Here is a 19973-nt window from a genome sequence, read left to right as displayed (position 1 = left end):
GCGCTGCCAGCGCTTGGTGGCGGGTGGTGATGCGGAATGCAGTTTGCTGCCCCTTTTCTTTTTTTTTTTTTTTTAAATATACTGCAATCTCAATTATTTCGATAAATAAACGTTGTCTAAAGGAGTTGTGTTTTCCTAGCGACAGATTAAATATTTACGGGGATGTTTGCTCGGCGGTGTCTGTCTGTCGGTTACACACATACCTTACTGGTGTCTAAATCTTGTCGCTAGACCTCTCTGCTGTAGAGAAAGTTTTATCTTCTTCGTACAGTAAACGACGTTTTTGGCCGTGTATTTACTTAGCACCTTCTGAGATGCTGAGAGTCTGTCTGTGTGGTGGACCCCATGAGAAAGTTCCCCAAAATACCTGGGGGAAAAAAATCCCTACCAAAAGAAATGGGTGAAATCATTATTAGGCAGCGGAATAGAACTGCATATTGTTTTCTTTGCTAATGCAAAAGAGTAAATCGCTATAGCTGCTGCAGGCTCCGTACTTGTTATTTTTAAGGTGTGCTTTTGCAAAACTGCATCTCCCTCTTACGAGAAGCAGAAGAGGAATATGATGACGATAACCTCTCAGAAAGGCAAGCTGGAAATAAAAATTTTCCTTGAACAGAAAAAATCCTTTCCGAAAAGTCTATCATCAAATACTGAAATCCGTGCTAAAACATCTTATTTATGCTTTCAGTAATTTTGATGGCTTGCTAGTCCAGCACAGCGATAAAAGATGGTATCCGCTATTTTTCAGTGATGCTTATAACTAACTGGTTTTCTTGGGGGAAGCGCGGGGGGCTGCTCCTCCTGGGGCGTGGGGAAGCGGCGAGGGTGAGGTTGGTGGTTCGGCAGCGCTCGGGGCGGTTCTGGCTGAATGCTTGTCTGGTGAGATGCTGTGGAGTGTCCCATGTGAGGCACGGGCAAGAAAACGCGGCTACGAGGCAGGCTCTTCTGGTTGCGTTGTAGCTGTTACTGTGAAAATGAGAATAGTTAACCTTAGTTATCTTTCCTTTGTAATCACTAATGAAGCAAAACACAAGATCTTCAATGACTGGTTTTAAGGAAAGCCATAAAGGTATTTTAAAAGTAAAAAGAAATTAAAAAAAAAAAAATCCCAACAAAAGTATATGGACTATAAGCTTTAGAGAATCCTGTTGGTTTTTTGGTGTTTTGTTTTTAGGCAGGTAGACTGATACAATAAATGGTTAAATAACTGTGTTATAACGCAACATTAAAAAAGATCCAATCAGTGGTGTAAGATGCCAACTTTTAAACTGTATCTTAAATAAGAAATTTTGGGGAAAAAAGGGAGCAAATGGTCAGACTAAAGTCTGAATTGTTACAGTGGTAGTTTATGCATTTTGCAGCTCACAGTTGTAAACAGCAGTAAGCATCCTTCTGCAGGCTGAAGGTTTTGGTGTATCACATCTTTAAAAAAAAAAAAAAAAACAACAAAAAACTCAGAAATTGCATTTGGCATACATATGCCTGACCGAGTCCAAAAGCCTGTGGTTAAAGATTACCCAAATATGTAGAAAGTAATCTTTATTTGTCTGACTGGATAAATATGGCTTTCACTGGTTTCCATCTCTCTGGTAATTTTTGCAGACTGGCTTCCCCTTTCAGCAGCTGCCCTGCTCATTATTTGGTCTTGATCATATCTAATTGCGGGTGACATTCAAGACCGAGGTTTAGTGTTTTTCATCCTTACTCTTCTTGTTAAAATGTTGGTTAATCTGTCAGTCAGTTTTACTGCAGTTTTATAAATGTCTTCAATGTACAACTTTAAAATAAAAGCGTAGACAAAAGACAAAATAGGTTTGAATTAATTTTTTTTAGGCCCTGAAATGAGTATTTGGTTTATAATGCAGACAGGCTACCTAAAATTTAACCATTTCCATGAGAGACTTAGCAATGAACCTGAACACAAAGAATGCAGGGGTTTGGTTTAGTTCTTTCCCTCCCCTCCCAGGAGAATAGAGAGAGAACAGGTTAGTAAATAAACCAACACAGAGTTCTGCACACTTTTTCACATTTGAAATTTGGAAATTAAAAGAATGTAATTCCAATAGATTTTTGGATCCTAAACCAGCAATAATATGTACATGCACTGTATAAACATGTATCAAATATCGTTGAAGCTAGAAACTAAAATGTTGCTTTAAATCATTTTGTGAGCATCAACTTCGTTGAAATTCGATATTAAAAGGTAAAAATGGATTAATTTTACAGAAGTGCGCGTAAGTAAGGCTGGTCATGTAACTAAATCCGTGTTGTTACTCTTTTCCCTCACCTTGCAGATGAAGAGAAAGTTGGACCATGGCTCCGAGGTCCGTTCTTTCTCTCTGGGAAAGAAACCCTGCAAAGTCTCAGAATACACAAGGTAATTAAATGCAATAACAGATCACTGGATCCTGATTCTTGCGTATATCCCGTCTTGCCAATTGCTAAGCCTGATTCAGGGCTCCTCTTAATGTTAAAGCACTGTAAAGCAAAGAAGGGGTGGTATCAGCATTCGTATATTGCATAGCTAATTTAAATTACGTGAACTGAAGATGAGTTTTAATAAAGTAGCCAGACTTGCATTTCTTCGGTTGAGGTTTGTGTTTCATTCTAAATATAGCACGCCTGTTTACTTAGAGACTTTTTGAGGGCTGAAGCATTCCTGGGAATAAAATCAATCAGATTTTTAAAAAGGGACATAATGATAAACCCTAATACTATTACAAACTGTGATCAAATGTATCCCTTTGCTATGGTAACAGGAATGAGAGAATGGAAATTTATGTAGGCAGAGCAGACCATCTGATCTTAACGGGAACACACACGTACTTGTTACCCACGATATGAAATTATTACGGGCTCTAGTCTGCTTCCTTACTACTCCTGAATGGTACCAGATCGCACAAATAACTGCTGCTGTTCCGGTCAGATGCTTTGTGGGGTAAAGCACTCCTGAACGTGAGAGGCAGTGGTAGAGTAGGGCCCTGGATGCACGCCTTACAACTGCAGATCTTACTGTATAGTTGCCATAACAGTTGTGCTTGGATGTCACGCTGCTTCCCATCCTGCTGGAATTTACACTATTTTACGTTTTTTCCCTGTAATAAGCATCAGCCCTCCCACAAGCGTTGCGCTTGCCTCCCAAAACCGGGGATGTTATTTCTTTTGCACACGCTATGGTAGTGTCCTGTCAGTAGTCACTGATGGATCTTTCAAAAGTAATTTATATTTTATTTCTCTTCCTTTAAGAGGTTTATCAGGTGATGAGTGAAAAGTTAGGACAGTGTGGGGAAACAAGTTCCAGGGTTGCTTTTCAGATGCGTAAACGCTGCAGCAGAGAAAAAGAGGCGATGTCTTGTTGCTGAGAAGCACGTGTTGCAGCTTCCTCATCCCCCTCAAGTCGCAAGTTCATAGCTTCTCCGGGTTTCTAAATCAGTCTAATGGAAGAACACTCTTGTTGGCCACCAGTTCTTCGGGTGACACGCCGTTCTCTGCACTCCCCTAAGAGTAAACAGTTCAGCAACAAAGAAAGTACACTTTTTGTCAGGTGTCTCTGTCCGATGCAGAGGAACCGCTGGACTTGTCCAGCTTCCACAGAAACCCGACTGGCTGTTTCAGGGGAATGAAAACATACAGGAAAAATAAAGCATGAACAAAAATCTTGTGGTGTAATCTCAGCTCAAAGGGAAGAGGCTTTTAGATCCTGTTCTGAATAACTGTTTTTGACTGAGAACCAGTTTACAGCAGAAGAAATTAAAGTGTAACTGTTGTACTGGGGCAAGCGCAAGGCTACGTATTGCTCAGATCCAATATAAGCCAATTTTGAGAGCCTTGTTTTGGACCTTAAATGATAGGCCTTCTGCTAGATCTCTGTACAGGTGATGAGAATGAGTAAGCTGTAAGACCAGATTTTATTTTAAAAACACTTTCAATTGACATTGCTTGGATTTTGAGTCATTATTGGCGTAAAAGAATCCTTAAATAACATCCGATCCTCTCTCTTTTAAACTGTTTGATTACATTTTATTTAAATAATACTTAGGCAGATGATGCAGTTCTTGTGCCTGCTTGTTTCCATTTTCCCTAGGATCAGACACTCTTTAAAATTGACAGGCCTGATGAACTTTCTTTGCATGTAACAGGTAAAGCCAGTAAACAAACGTCGTTAAGAGGATCCTTCATGTGTGAAACGCTATTTTTATATCAGCTTCTGTTTCTGTTACTACTCAGTAAAATTAACATTAAAAATAAGCCTGTTCAAACCAATCTTTTCTTTACCAGTGTGGGTAAATGTTAGGACATGCTATGATTGTCCTTCAGAAGAAGGAAGAGTAGAGTGAAATATTTGTAGAGGATGATGAGATAAATATTAAAATGAACTTGCCTTGCATCATTTGAAGCTATTCCTGCAGCCACTGAAAAGCCAGTAAAACCCCGAAGCTCATACCTACTAAAAAGCTGGATTTATCATACAGAAAAGCAAAGGGTTTTTTGGAGTCCCACACTGTATTTAAAATTTTCATGCTTGTGCAAACACTACTGGAGTTCCAAATTTCCTGCTAGGGAATACAACTTTGATATTCTGTGAACGAAGTACTTTACATTATTTAAAAAAAAAAAAAAAAAGAAAACCCAGTCAGCTGTATTTCTTTAGACTCCTACAATAGCAGCTTAATCCCAGCTCTTTTAAAAGCTCCATCCCATATGAATGAGCTGGTTTTTAACATGTCAGAGTGAAAAAATCAAACTGTAATTCAGAGAGCACCTTTGGCTCCTTTTCCCTCTTCACCTCACCCCTCCTTTAATTCCTGCATCACTCCATCAACACGCAAACTTTAAAAGACTGTATAGAGTATTTCAAAGCCCAATTCCAAACCACTAAGCCACTAGAACTGCTTGGTATTACTAGCTCTTTGTCAACAAAATATATTAAGAGCTAAAAATAGATACGGTTTTTTTGTTTGGTGATGAAGCAGCGCTAGCACATTTCACATACAGGTGAGAATCTGAGCTCTGGCTTCCTACATCACCAGTAAGAAGGCACAAATGCAGGCCAGAAGGAAAGGAAATACTCTGGAAGGAAAGGAATACATAAACCTGCATCTTTAGAGACAACCTGCTGGCCAATTAAGGGAGTGGTAATTTTCCAGCCTTGAAAGGTGATCCCCATTTTCCCCCTAGCTGGAGGATTAGTACTGCAGTGGTAGAAACCGGTGGATTTATGAAAGTGAGGGAACTGACCTCTTCAGTGACCAGCAGAACAATTTTTCATGTTACTGCTTTTGCATGAAGTTAAAGAGTTTAAGTAATAGTTGCAAATTCTGTACTAGATTTTTTGTTCTGCAGTAGACTTCTAAATTTTCCTTAATGTTCTACACGTGACTATCACTTTTTATTTGTATCGTAGTACTACAGGGCTGGTGCCATGCTCTGCCACACCTACTACTTTTGGGGACCTGAGGGCAGCCAACGGCCAGGGACAGCAACGTCGCCGCATTACATCTGTGCAGCCACCGACGGGCCTTCAGGAATGGCTGAAAATGTTTCAGGTAACCAGTGCTTAGAGAAATAAACATCTGAAGCAGCTTACCTCCATGATTTAAGTAAAAGGTTGCTTCAGTTTTGGCAGTCCTCCTTATACATCCCAGAATGTCTCTGTCACTGATTTTGTGTACTGTTGCAAAAACAAATGGGCATCAGCTTTAAGGAATTGTTGTTCCCCGTTTCAGCTAGTCACTGTAGAGCTTCACAAAAAATATCTGCTTTCTTTGGTTTCTTAATAAAATAACCCTTCCTGTTTGAATCTTTCACATTTTCTGCCAAGTCTGTCCAACATGTAACGGCTACCTCCACGGCCTCAAGCGAACTTGCGATGTTTTCACTTGGAGACTAGTAAGCGTTAATGCATGGTTTGCTTCAGTGCAGGTACAGCACTAAATTTGTCATAAGTCTGGTGTCTTCTAAGAATAGAAAGAAAAGTTTAGCAAAAATAGATTAAAAGGAAACTCAATGTGTATTTTTACTGATCTTTGTATACTGAACACAGTGTCAGCCAGGACACGCGTACACAGTTGAACGGAGAGGGGAAAGAGGTTTTCTGTATCTTTCCAACAGCCTTCAGCAATGCCTAAAACTTAATCTGATAAAAGGTGTGAAGGACAGTGCTATGCACCACTTGAACAGGTTGAAACTGAAATCTGCATGGACACCAACCTGGTAACACCTAAGCGAATTTTGTGTACGTTAATACAAACACACTTTGGGGCAGGCCTCTGCTCCTATTCCATAACCTGTACCGTGGAGATCTCTCTCTACTGTACAGTTTTTCTCTGTATTTTTTAGAATCCGGCATGAGTCCTAGTTACTGATTTGAAAAATGGAAATACTATGTCTTCTTATCTTGATTAATAAACTGTTACTTCTAAAAACATTTTCAAAAGGAGTAACTAACTAATACAGGCATTGTTTCAATTACTGTAACAGGCAAAGATAGAAAAGCAATATTGTAGATACAGTAGTGAGCATACAATTTTGCAGGCAGAAGCGTGCTTTTGGCTTGATTCATGCTGCCACATAATACCATTGATCTCAATCACTGTCAGTTCTGAACATTCAAATAATAATGTAGAACTCCTTCCCTCTTTATTTTTACACGTTTATAATCTGCTTAAAACAGTGGAAGTTTGGAATTAAGATATTCTTGTACACGTCATTCAGTTTCTTAAAAATAATTCACATTTAATTATTATGGTGTATCTTTTTTGAGACTGTTCATAGAAATATGTCTTTTTAACCCCTAAGAATGGTGCTTTGTATATATGATAATGTAATACTACTCATATTTTAACATTTTGTAATGTTAAAGCCTTTGTACTAACACAAGCTGTTTTGTTATCTACAACGTACAATGTGTATTTTATCACATAAGATTGCTAATTATCAATAGTTACGTATTTAAAAAAAAAGATTATGAAAGGCTGAAATGTTTGAGAGAGTGGTGCAAACATGCTGGACAGTAAAAGTAATGCTATCGGCTGTTTGGTCAGGATAAGGAAAAGTCTGTCAGCCTGTGGAAATTTTGCCTGTAGTTAAGTTGTTATTACTTTAGGGTCCCAAATTTGGGGTTAGTAATGTAGAAACCATGCTTTAATAAATATATAATTGGGTACTTTCAACTTTTCAAAATGCTTAGTTCCAGTACTAAATTCCTAAATGCTGATCTGTGTATGCTCTTGAGAGAGAGAGAGAGGCCTCTCTCTCATAACTGGAGATCTTCGAGTAGCACTTATTCATCACTTCTGTCACTGGTAGTTTTTACTGTATTCACAAAAGGGGAGTCCCTTATTTTAGAACCAAAAGCTTTCAAAGTCACGTAGCTGTATCTCAGTGTTACATCTCCTTGGCTAATGCCAAGCCACCTCATTTTCTGTGTGCTTATTTTCCACGTGAGTTTTATGAAAGGGGCAAGTCTCAAACAGTCAAATGATAAAAGCACATTCTTAAAGTAAGGGGAGCTGGCTCTGCCCAAAGGGCAGAATTAAATGGCACATCTAGCGTCGTTCTTGCAATACAAAGTTTCTCCTATACAGAAACAGAAATGGGAAAGCTTTCTTTGTGTACTGCATGCCTGCTAAGCCTGCTTAATACCACTATCTTATTTTACAGGAAAATATATTTCCAATTAATTTTAAAGCTAAATTTCCAGGGGCACGTTAGCTGGACATACGTACTGTTTCAAGGTAGAACTGTCCTTTGGCATAGAAGCTGGCAGTAACAAGTGATACTCAGTTATTTTGAGGTCTGTCACCTGTACATTGGCCTTCACTCGTTCTCCTGTCTTATCTTTTCAAACTAAAAAGCAAGACCACTCTTCAAATATTAAGAAAACTTAAGATGGCCTTTAAGTTTTTTTTTAATTTATTTTTTATATGTTATTGCTGCTGTTATGTTTTATAGTTGATCTAAGCCTTTTATTTTGAAAGTGACAAAAAACTAATGCAGAAAGGGGAAACAGTTGGAAGTGTAGTTGCACTTTCCCTTTAAAAATGAAGATGTATATTGATTTCAATGAAATGTTAGTCTGGAAAGAAAAGTAGAAAAGCATTTTAATAGGTTCAAACCCTTTAATTTCTTAAAGGCCTATTTATTTTTTCTGTTTTGCAGTGGCTCTTTGCTTCAGGTCTTTTTAATATCCACTATAAGATTTTTAAAACTCAGTGCCCATGTGTATCTTTACAAGATTTTTTCTTTTACAAGAAATTTTATTTTATTTGAAGCAGGTTATATTTTTTAAGTCACCAAATTGCTTGCCATAAGGAAAAAAAAAATCAGGTGCATGCCAAGTTCAGTCAGAGATGGTACTGCTTTAAAAATTATTAAATTCTCTCTTTCTTCATTCTTCCTACTTCACATACTTACAGTGTTGGGTTTTATTTAAGTAATGTGATAAAAAATTTGCATTTTCTTGGAATATTGATGTTGAAAAGTTGTTCCATACTCAGTAAGTATAGGCAATCACTCTGAGTAACTAGTGAATGCTGTTATTTTACCTAAATTGGAAGCATTTTTTTCTCAGCAGTTGAGATAGCGTCCAAAATGCTTTTGCCATTTCTGGCTGGCAAGAGTACTGTTCCTTGCTTTTACATAAATAGTTGGCTAAGTCACCTAAGTTCAAATTACTTACCATTTTCCATTTCTTATTCTTCCGAAGACGCTCATGAATGCGTAAATGTGCAACTGAGTAGTACACCTCTTAGGTGAGGCAGGTGGTAAAGATTGTATCATAACCAGCATTGCAGCATTTTCTGCTCTGTATTTTGTGGTGGGACTAGGTCAAGGGTTTGGTGTTTCTGTACAGCCCCTACGCACAGAATGGGAGAGATCCGCACTACAACTATATACCCCTTTCGGCTATATCACCGTTATCAGTTTGTTTCAGAGGAATAGTGCAGACTTAGAGCAGATGTCCTGATCATCCCTGCTTATTTCCCATTGGTTTGGGTCTCAGGGCAGTTTTGATACATACAAACTAGACTCCTTTCAGAAGAAACTCTACGTTGTCGAACCCCTAGCGGGGACGTAAGGGTCTGAACCAGTTGCTGCTCCTCTAGACAGGTTCACATCACGTGTGGTGCAGATATTCAGCCCAGGGGACCAGACTAGGTCAAAGAGGTGGGTTAATGTGGGGGCTTCAGCACCAGCTGCTCCCGAACCCCTCCTGTTGTGACAAACTACTTGCTGATGTAGACGGCGTTCCTTTCAGTGGATTTTGCTTCTGTGCTATTTTCATTCAGACTGAGATACCTTTGAGGTGGAGGATGGCAGGGTTCTCGGTAACTGATCCAAGAGTCAGACAGAAGCAGGCTCCAGGAGAGCCCTTCCTGCAGGTCTCTGTAATGACAGACCTCCATTAACAGAACTCAGTAACCGAGAACAGCGCCCTGAAATTAAACCCTTTAAAATAGGTGTCCTAAATATACCTATAATAGAAAAAGGATGTAATTGCTACAAACTGTAATTGTACAGATTGGAGCTAGCAGTTGAGAGCTGTGCAATAGAAAAGTGGAAGAGTAGAGGTGCAGAAACAGAAGATGATAAAAGGATAGGTGGCAGGTCAGACAGGAGGGATGAGGTGGAAGTTGTAGAAGTTGTAGGAGCAGCAAAGATGTCGTTTATATTGGTTATAAAGCTGTTCTGCATGCCTGAAAAAGAGAGAAAAGACATTTAAACATAATAGCAAAGGGGAAAAAGAAGGGGTAGTTTACAGGTAGGTAGTGCCATGGTTGCAGCAACTGCATTACTGAACGAGGAAATGGTGTGAACCAGGCAAAAGGCCTTGGACGACAAATCAACACCTCCCTGAGGAAATGGGAGGGAAGAGGGGGGATGTTTGTTTAGGAATCTCAGATCATTCAAAGAGCAGTATCAGTAGTCCCTGCTGGCTTTCCAAGGGATATGTGAATGAATCCTGGAGTTACCTTTTCTAGGGGAACCCCTGCCCGTAATAAAAGCTTTATTTTAATTTTGCATTAAAATTAAACTTAAGTCTTGAAGACAAGGAAAACCAATTAAACAAATGCATTTTAAAGATAAAGTATATTCTTTTCTTTGAAGGGGAATCAGCTGGTAGAAATCCAGGGTGTCTGGACACTACACCACATGTCTCAGAAGTCTCTGGTCATCTACAGTGTTTGAAACTTTGCAGACTGTTTGGTGCACATTTACTTTTTTTTCCCTCTTCTGTGACATTTGTTCACTGTTGTTTCTCATCAAAGCCACAAACATATTTCTTACCCTCTCCGCTCAATGTGCTACATGCAATTTTTTTTGCAAACGGATCAAGCTATGGGGCCCAGAAACAGGAATTTACTAGTCTTGCCTTCGTTAACGCAAACAGTTGTGTTCATCTGGCAAGGCTTCATCCCAATTTTCCATGCCAAACGTTTCCCTCAGAGACCCCTTACCAACTGTAGCTGAGGGTTTGTTTGCTGAAGTGAAAGACTAAGGGGACAGTGTCCTAGAGAAGACATTTTGTAGCAGCTGATTGCTTAAAAAGAGCCTTAGGAAGCTGCCTGTAGCTATCCCCTAATGATGAATGGACAGATGAAAGAGGGTACTGCTTTTATTCATTAGCATCTCTTTCCTATTCTTGAGTCTTTTTCCTTTTCTGTTCAGATCCGTATATTTTATTTTAAAAACAGAAATGTTGAAGTGTAAGAGAGTTACAGATCAAGATAGTGTAGAGTGAAATTATTAATCAATAAATTGTTCGTAACTGCTAGCAATGTTTGCCACAGCAAAAAACAATAGTCTTCAGGTTGAGTTGTTCTAATTTAATAAATGTAGCTGCTTATAAATTAAGGGTAGACTGACCTTGGGAATTTATACTATAAGGAAGGTAGCACAGGTATTACTTTCCCTTTTTTTAATTCTCCTAAATTCAAACACGGCTGACAGATGAGATTAAAGATTGCAAACATTTGTACCTAAGACCAGCTAAGCTCTGGGTTAATGAAACAAACAGCAGTTGGAAAGTTGGTGAGATAAACAGCTCTTCAGTGCATGATTTATGGAGAACTGCTCTGTGATGCAAATGGTTCTATTGGAAGAAATTTATAATAAAAGCTGTTTATAAGAGCACTGCTGCAATTTATGCTGAGACATTCTTGTTTTTTCTCAATATTCTGAGGTATTGGGTATGAGACACGGAAACCCTCATCTCATATGGTGACAATCTACGTACACACACACACACAGATGGGGAATATTTTCTTGCTGGCTTAGACCATCTTACCAATTGCCAAGAGTGTGTGGAAAGGCTCAGGTCATAGGAACTTCCTTCCCCTTCCCCTCCTCTGTTAGGGTAGGCTGTCCAGTGTCCGCCACGCGTTTTGCTGTAGAGCAGGAGCACGTACCTGGGGTGAACAAGCTGCTACACGCTGCCTGCCTTCTCACAACTGTCCCGGCAGTGCTCACTCCGTAATTAAGGCAGCTCAAAGCTGCTTGCACTGCCCTGATGGAATGGGGTCACCTGAAAGTCAGGTGGGTCATCATGTGGGTAAATGATACCTTTCTTGACATTCTAAGTATTTTGACGTTTTAATTAGGGAGAAATGATGCAACATGATGATCTTTCTACATTGAGTAAAACCGGGTATTTATCTGCTTTGCGTTCGCTTTCAAAAATTCCACCTTCTCCTTCACTTGCCTCATTGTTCTGCAGAAACTTCACAATATACAAATGTTGTAGTATTGCAGAGACTGGAGTTAATTGTCAGAATCAAATCCAGAGAACAGAAATTTAGAGCATGAGTCACAAAGGTCCTGAGATACATGGCAGATTAATACAGAAATCTTAATTGTAAGGTATCTTCCCTTTTTTTTTATTTCAGTTAGCCTCTTACCATAACCATAATATCATTTGTATGTGCTAATTTACTTGTAAATGTCACTGTAGGAGACATTCAAGAATATGAATGTGAATCTGCTCTCAAAAACTGTGATGTCTTATTTTCTCTCCTCTCTAAGGCTTTATTCATGCTCTAATTCTGTTGCTAGATCAGTTAGCGGTGGCTGTTGATTTTTCCTGTAGAAATTATTTTTTTCTTTAAATTGTTTTCACGTAACAAATCAAAACTCTGAGCACAGATGAGTTTAAGACATGCTTTTCAGATGTGTAGTATATTCAGTTACTAATTTTTTTCTGCAAATGATGCTGCTAATCTGCTATGCTCTCAGCTGAGTGCCTTATTAAAATCTTCAAATTTAATGGTGCCCATTAGTAAAAATGTGAAGTAAGAAAATTACCCATCAAAATTCCCTGTTTATTCAAGTGTAAATTGATACCTACAAAATATACGTTGGTTTATCAGATGTGTAGTATATTCAGTTACTAATTTTTTTCTGCAAATGATGCTGCTAATCTGCTATGCTCTCAGCTGAGTGCCTTATTAAAATCTTCAAATTTAATGGTGCCCATTAGTAAAAATGTGAAGTAAGAAAATTACCCATCAAAATTCCCTGTTTATTCAAGTGTAAATTGATACCTACAAAATATACGTTGGTTTATAGCCAGGATTCTGAAATCACAGAATTGTCACTTAGGGACATACCGTAGTAATAATCAGGCAGTAAGCTAATGTACTTTTAGAAAAAGTTTCTTTCTTTCCTTTCCTCTCGTTTCCCATAAAGTTTTTGGTCTACCAGATGAAACATAAAGGTTAAAAGTTACCATCTCACTTGAATGCACAGTGAAGAAAGGCGGAGAGGGAGCGCGTTCTGTTGCAAGCCCTTCATTGCCAGTAATGTGTGTGTAGGTTTCATGAACTTCAAAAGAAGCTTAATTAATTTAATTATTATTATTAAATATTATTATCTATTTAATTGCTAATCTGTATGTGTGTATAACAAATCCTTTCTTAGCTTATGAATCAATGTAGTAATTTTCAATACTTTGTGTTGATTAACTTCTAATTTTTGTGTAATTAACATGAGCATCTATCTTCCTGGCTTTTTACATGCTTGTGTATAGCTCGACAAGGAAGCTTAACTTGCCTTATTGGCAAAGCAGCGGCACTTACTAATAGAAACCAAACTAGTGTATTAGACTAAGCTTACTGTTTCTTTCTTTTTTTTCTTGCAGAGCTGGAGTGGACCAGAGAAATTACTCGCTTTAGATGAACTGATTGATAGTTGTGAACCAACACAAGTAAAACACATGATGCAAGTGATAGAGCCCCAGTTTCAAAGAGACTTCATTTCCTTGCTCCCGAAAGAGGTGAGAAATACAGGTTAATACGGGACTGTGCAGTGCATCAGCTGCCACCTTTTAAAAACTTCCATGCTAATCACGGCATTCAGTTTTGCCAACGTAGTGATGGAAACTGATGTTAGAGGTCCACAACTTGGTGCACTGCCATAACATGGCTCCTGTAATTTCAGATTAACATATCTTCATCTCTTGATAGGCATTTAGATACCTGGAAATATGGGTAATTCCTTTAAAGAAAATCCCAGTAGCTTTAAAAATATCTCTGTATCTTAATTGGGCTGGTTGTGCTTTTTTTTTAAAAAACTAATTCTGTTAGGGCACACACACACAAAAAAATTTCCTCTGGATGCAAGACCTTTCTGCACATTATTCTGTTAGTATAAGCATTATTGTTTAATGCTTTAAGTGGTGGGGTTTTATAAACGTTATCTTTGACTTTATTTTAAAGAAACTGAGTCCTAAAATCTCTACCAAAAAAACAAACGTAAACCCAAAAAAGCACTTCTCATTAAGGATAAAGCCAAACCCTAATTAAGCAGATACCTTACAGTAAGCCCATTACTGCAAATCAGATCATGTTGTACCGGGTTAAAGAGAAACTAAGACTCAGATTTCAGCGTGTGCGCTTTTCAGCATGTGTAACTAAATGCTGTCCACAGAAGAGTAATTCTTGATGTCCTTACAACTAGAACATGAGGGTGGATATGAAAGATTACAAACCCGGTTTGCTACAGGTATTAAATGAATGTATTTTAGTTCATTTAGAAATGGTACTTCTGACCTTGATTGATTTTAGGGAATTGGAAATTGTTTTGTTATTTGGAGTGGGGAGGAAGTCCATTTTCTTTTGCCAGATCCACTGCATGTTGGATTTTCCATGTGAAAAGAGGGCTGAAGTCTTTGTAAGTCTTCAGTTACTAACATGTTACAAAGCAAGTTCTTAAAAGATACTCTGGAGCGGGTATTTGGTTGCTGTGTTTCACATGGTCTTATTACCTGAAGACTGTTCTGTATCTCCGTTTCTTGACATTTTTTCTGGTGTATATCCTATTTTTGAATACTTAGATGTACAAGACCCTTCTTTCCTTTTATATACTGTCGTATCATCACGAGTCAGGAAGTGTCACAGCCTTCCCTTGCTGGTTGGCATTTGTAAGGGTTGGAAGCAATTTATGCAACGAGTATTAACTTAGTACACGTGACAGGAGATCAGTATTTACAGAAGCACTTCCTGTGGCAGCCTTCTTCATAAGTGGAAAGGACACTGGGCGAGGAGAAGAGTTTAGTAAGACCTCTGCACGGTTGCCATGTTTCTAGAGAAGCTGCCCAAAGCAGCCTTAGTTCAGAGGTGGAGGAAGGCAGCTAGACTTTGTATTTTGAGAAGACAGAAGATGCTTTGCCACTTCTGCATCTGTTAAATCTTGGAATTTAATACAGAATTGATAACAGTAGCTCACAGCTCAGTTGTCTTTGCATGATTTAGTGGCAAAACTAATTCAAGTACAACCAGTGATGTAGTTACGCTGTGACTAATGATCATGTTGTTATTTCTGTTTTAGCAATTTCTTCACAGAAAAGATATGCTATTTAGCTGTAAAACTTTCTTTCTCATTTATGTTTCTTGACTCCATTGTAAGCTACTTGTTTAATTTGTTTAATTTATTTTTAGTGTTTGTTCTTGCCTCTTGAAACCAGAATATTGTCAAGCGCTTAGCTTCGTGAAAGGCTGACTTCACCACTGAAGCTGGCTTAAATAATTTTAGCTTCCTGACCCCCAGTCACTGTCACCAAAATTAACCAAGTTAAACAAAAAAACCCATCGAGCTAACTCCACCATCTCCTCTCCTTTTTGAAGATCATTCTTCACCCAGATCTCCTAAGTGATGCTGTCTCCAGCTACTTACGCTGGCTGCAGTAGGGGATGACGAACTGAGCTGCGCGGGCAAGAATAAGTTGTTGGGGTCAGTAGTTCTGTGAACAGGCTTCCCTGTCAAAGCCAGCATCCTGTGAAAACACGCTCTCCTGAGTTGTCGCTCCGCATTAACATCTATAGTTATCTCCGGTGCTGCTGGATGCAATGCAGTGATTTTATTACCTAAGCAGACAAGAAGATGATTTGGACAGGAGGGCTTTTCTTCAGAAACGTTTTCAGCAATGCAAAGACAGTAACTTAATAGCTGAATAGCCAAGAAAATGTTTGCTTTCCTCCTGAGGAAACATGCAGTCAAACAATTAATCTGAAATGAATACTCCTGTTTTCTTGCTGAGACTTTAGAAATAATTATTGAAATTACTTGTTTGTGAAAACCAGGTCTAGAAACCAACAGATCAGGAGTTTTGCTGAAATCAGCCAAAGAAATTTTGTTGGTGCTGTGTGTGTGAGTGAAGAAAAAGGCGAGAGACTGCTTATTGTTGGGTATTAACACTACAGCAGAGAGTAGTCACAGTTGAGTCAAAGGTCAGATCTTTGCTACCTGAAGTTTTCTTATAACTAGATGCATGATCCATGTCCGTCTGACAAAGGGACGTCATCTTCTATGCACTGCTGATCTTCAAGTCAACTGTGGGCTGTGTTGACCCTTGGTGACTAGATAAATATAGTCTAAAATAAACGTCACCCGTATGTAACCTGTTTTAGAATCAGTTGGCTCACAGGTTTTAATTAACACCATCTTAGCAAGCGTCCATATCTGTATAGATAGGACAAGTGATATTTAAACAAACTCTGCTGTCAGTTATGGAACATGCAGCAAAAATGGAAAGGATCTCTTTCATGTTTGAGTCCTGCATGCGGCAAGACTCAATCTCATGTGTGGTAGGAAACAGCACTTCTTAAATAATTTTACATACCAGGAATTAAGGCAGAAAGTCTAAAAGGATGGTACAGTTGTCGCTGTTGTAGTAGAGAGTCCTACACCAGATCCTAAACGCTTGACTCCCTGCGTAGGGACAGAAGGAAGATTCCTCAGCTTTATGGCCTGGGGTGCATACGGGATCTAACGCGTTAACTTAAGACACAGGTCCCTCAAACGTGGAGTCCTACGTGCTCAACGTGAGCTGCAGGCGATGTCTTGCAAACAGCGCGTGTGTGCAGTCAAAATGCAAACAGTTCTGGTGTACTGAATTTTTATTTCCTGCTCAGTCACTGGCTGGTCTAGGTTACGGAAAGTAAACGTTTCTCACATAATAAGGTCAAAAATCTGCCGAGGTCAACAGCCTTACCCTTAAGGATAGCTGTCCCTGTATTTTGGATTGTGTTTTAGATGCCTCTGTCCCTGCTTAAGACTTGTGGAGATTGTGGGGGTTTTATCGTGGTCATTATACGGCTTAGCTCAGTCAGCTGAGGTCTGGATTCTCCCAATAACCTTTAATTTTGTCACATGGAAAAGTTCTTCTGTTGTTTATTGGGATTTCCCATATGTTTTGGGTAACGTTCTGTGTGCGGTATCGAAGTTACCTATTTCAATCCTTCTGCATCCCAGTCTGTAAAACTCCCTGTAACACCACTTAGGAGTGTGTTTGCGTTCTAATCAGAAAATGAGCGATACGTATGCTGCATTCCCTACAGCTGCAGAGAGTGCTTTTGAACTCAAGTGCACGTAGCATTTACTTTTTCTGGATTCAGGCTTACTGAGTGACGTTACTCATCACAACATACTTTCCCATTTGCTCACATGGTGAGTGTTGTATTTTCTAGTTAAACTCTCAAAATAACTTCTGGTATACTTGTTAGCTAAAATAACATAGACATAATTATTTTAGTAATAATTCTGTTAATGGTTCAAAGTAATGTGGATTACGTTTTAAAAAAGATAACAGTGATTTCAGCTGACATCTACTCTTGCACATACAAGAATCATTTCTGATGTGATGTGTATGGATTTAGTTACTTAAGATGACTGTTACACTTTCACGTGCCCACTGGAATAAACTGTAGCTCTGTTAAGTTTCTGAGATTGTTTAATAATTTATTGTTTCAATTTTCCGTGTTTCAGCCCCTGATGTGTGATAATACTTCGCTTTTCCCTTCAAAAGCAATGCAGAGAATGCACTTTCTTTTTCTTTTTTACAGCTGGCGCTGTATGTGCTGTCATTCCTGGAACCCAGGGACCTCCTGCAGGCAGCCCAGACATGCCGTTACTGGAGAATTCTGGCAGAAGATAATCTTCTCTGGAGAGAGAAATGCAAAGAGGAGGGTAAGGCTGAGCAAAAAGATGGATGTAACGGTCAAAGTGTTGCTGTCGTAAAAAGTGCAGTTCATTTACATAATAAGCTTAAAGTTTTATGAAGGCAATTCGGTTGACTTTAAATTTACTGCTAGTGGTGCTTTGAGCTACATGGTGTGTACCTCTGTTGAAAGTAAGAAGCAGAAATAATCCATGGACTACTAGAAATGAAACTACAGTTAAGTTTGAACATCCTATTTATGAAGTATACTAGGTGTATGTTTTTAAAATACAACTATTTTTGCTTTTTAAGGATTGTTTTTATTCAAAATACGACCAAAACAAATAAGAGCTGAGATGTAAAAATGATAGGAGTATAGTCTTGCAATTTGTAAATAACATGGAGGAAAAACTGTTTCAGTGATCAGGTAGAAGGGATGCTGTAATTTCACGTCATTTGTCGGAAAATTAACAGAGAAATGGCGCATGGTAGGGAGAGAAGGTGCTAACCTGATTGCTTAGAGAGGGACACACAATCCATGAGCCACATGGATATCGCCTGCTCATGCCAAATCGAGAAGATACAGTGGTTCAGCAGCAATATGAGCAGGCAAAAAAAGGCTCCCAGGAAGGTAGCCACATATTTGAGCATATGAAGAATGTAAGTTTTTATTTTTAAGGAGAGTTATATGTACAAGGAGTCTGTTCTGGGGGGGCAGAGCACATGGATGTGATCTCAGAGCAGTATCCCTCTTGGACACGGGCAAACACAAGCTGTCCAGGCTGCCTCGGAGTATGGAGACAAGAACTCGTGAGAGGTCGATGCAAAGGCTTTAAAAAACATGACAATGTCAAGGTAGCTGGCTATCTGTAAAGGCACCTACATTAATTAGTTTTCTTTTGCAGTGGAAACCAGGTGTCTAACCTCTTAAATCTTCTCTGAAGATTCTCCTCGTACAAATTTCAGTGAAAATGCATTAAGAGGACAGAATGAGAAAAAAGGAGAAGATTGAGAGGGGAATGAGCCTACATTCGTGAGCTTAGAAGTAAAAATAAATATGGCCAGGCATGAGAGCACAGACAAACAAAACAGCGCTGTAAACTGCTTAGACTTAGTGAGGTGCTCGGTAATGTGAAGGAGCAGTTAATTCCAGACTTGCAGATAGAGACACCAGAGAAGGGGCTAAAAGCAGAAGAGTGAAATCCACGTACTGGCAAGAGACGAGACTCTTGCTAGTAATGAGATGCTGTGGAGAGAGGAGCTGCATAGAAAAGAGAGATGGGTGAGAGAATTGGGGAGGGGGGGGATGTATCTGTAGTAGCAAGGCTAAAACAAAGCATCACCGCTTAAGTGTCAGTTCAGAAAGGGCATACCTATATTTAAATTCCAGCCTGGAGAGGACAATGCCAAGAGCACACAGCCTTTCAAATCAAGAAAAGAATTAAAAGCTCACTAATACCAAGAGTCACAGTGAACTTAAAGGTAATGAAGATGGGTGACCAGAGAGGAGGACCGTAGACAGAAAGGTTTACTTTTTGAAGGGTTCCAAAATGAGCGTACGAGTGGTTGTGGAGTTTGTTGGACGATACCCATTTGAAGGCGGCAATACTCTGCTACGTTGCCTCAGAAGGGGGGACTCGGAACAAGCTAGTGGGTTGCCAGCAAGGAATGATGAAGTAGAGCACTTTCAGCCACAGTTACGGTAATGATTATGCTTGAACGACAAGAAAGGATGTCGTATCAAGAGCTGAGGAGCAGGGCGGCGTCACTGGCACACAATGCAAATGTTGGCATGCGGGAGGTTGTTACGTCAATGCAGTATTTAGTGTCAGAGGTCACTGTAAAGGTTTGGGAGGGAGAGAAGGTGTTTTATTTGGGGTGGCCTCATCTCTCCCCCTCCCCCCTTCTTTAAAAATTCATTTTAGGGATTGATGAACCATTACATATCAAGAGGAGGAAAGTAATAAAACCAGGCTTTATACACAGCCCGTGGAAAAGCGCCTACATTAGACAACACAGGATTGATACCAACTGGCGGCGAGGAGAACTTAAATCGCCTAAGGTAAGTTTCTGAGCTATGTGCGTGGTGCCGTGAACAAAGCAGACTCGGAACAAGCTAGTGGGTTGCCAGCAAGGAATGATGAAGTAGAGCACTTTCAGCCACAGTTACGGTAATGATTATGCTTGAACGACAAGAAAGGATGTCGTATCAAGAGCTGAGGAGCAGGGCGGCGTCACTGGCACACAATGCAAATGTTGGCATGCGGGAGGTTGTTACGTCAATAGAGTATTTAGTGTCAGAGGTCACTGTAAAGGTTTGGGAGGGAGAGAAGGTGTTTTATTTGGTGGCCTCATCTCTCCCCCTTCCCCCTTCTTTAAAAATTCATTTTAGGGATTGATGAACCATCAAGAGGAGGGAGGAGGAAAGTAATAAAACCAGGCTTTATACACAGCCCGTGGAAAAGCGCCTACATTAGACAACACAGGATTGATACCAACTGGCGGCGAGGAGAAATTAAATCGCCTAAGGTAAGTTTCT

At 39.4% G+C, this 19973-nt stretch overlaps 1 protein-coding gene across 2 annotated transcripts in view; it reads left to right on the top strand.

Moving 5' to 3' along the window:
* The window catches only part of FBXW7 (F-box and WD repeat domain containing 7), a 113150-nt gene that overhangs the window by 79496 nt on the left and 13681 nt on the right, over positions 1 to 19973 (top strand). For both annotated transcript variants that reach the window (XM_009283303.1, XM_009283304.2), the window contains exons 2-6: positions 2295 to 2377; positions 5405 to 5546; positions 13139 to 13273; positions 17340 to 17463; positions 19360 to 19496. In XM_009283303.1, the coding sequence (XP_009281578.1) occupies positions 2295 to 2377; positions 5405 to 5546; positions 13139 to 13273; positions 17340 to 17463; positions 19360 to 19496 (621 nt within the window). The remainder of the gene's footprint in view (positions 1 to 2294; positions 2378 to 5404; positions 5547 to 13138; positions 13274 to 17339; positions 17464 to 19359; positions 19497 to 19973) is intronic.

This window comes from Aptenodytes forsteri, unplaced genomic scaffold (assembly GCF_000699145.1).
Source record: "Aptenodytes forsteri isolate BGI_AS27 unplaced genomic scaffold, ASM69914v1 Scaffold6, whole genome shotgun sequence".
NCBI lineage: Eukaryota > Metazoa > Chordata > Aves > Sphenisciformes > Spheniscidae > Aptenodytes > Aptenodytes forsteri.
This window is presented reverse-complemented; position numbering and strand designations above follow the sequence as displayed.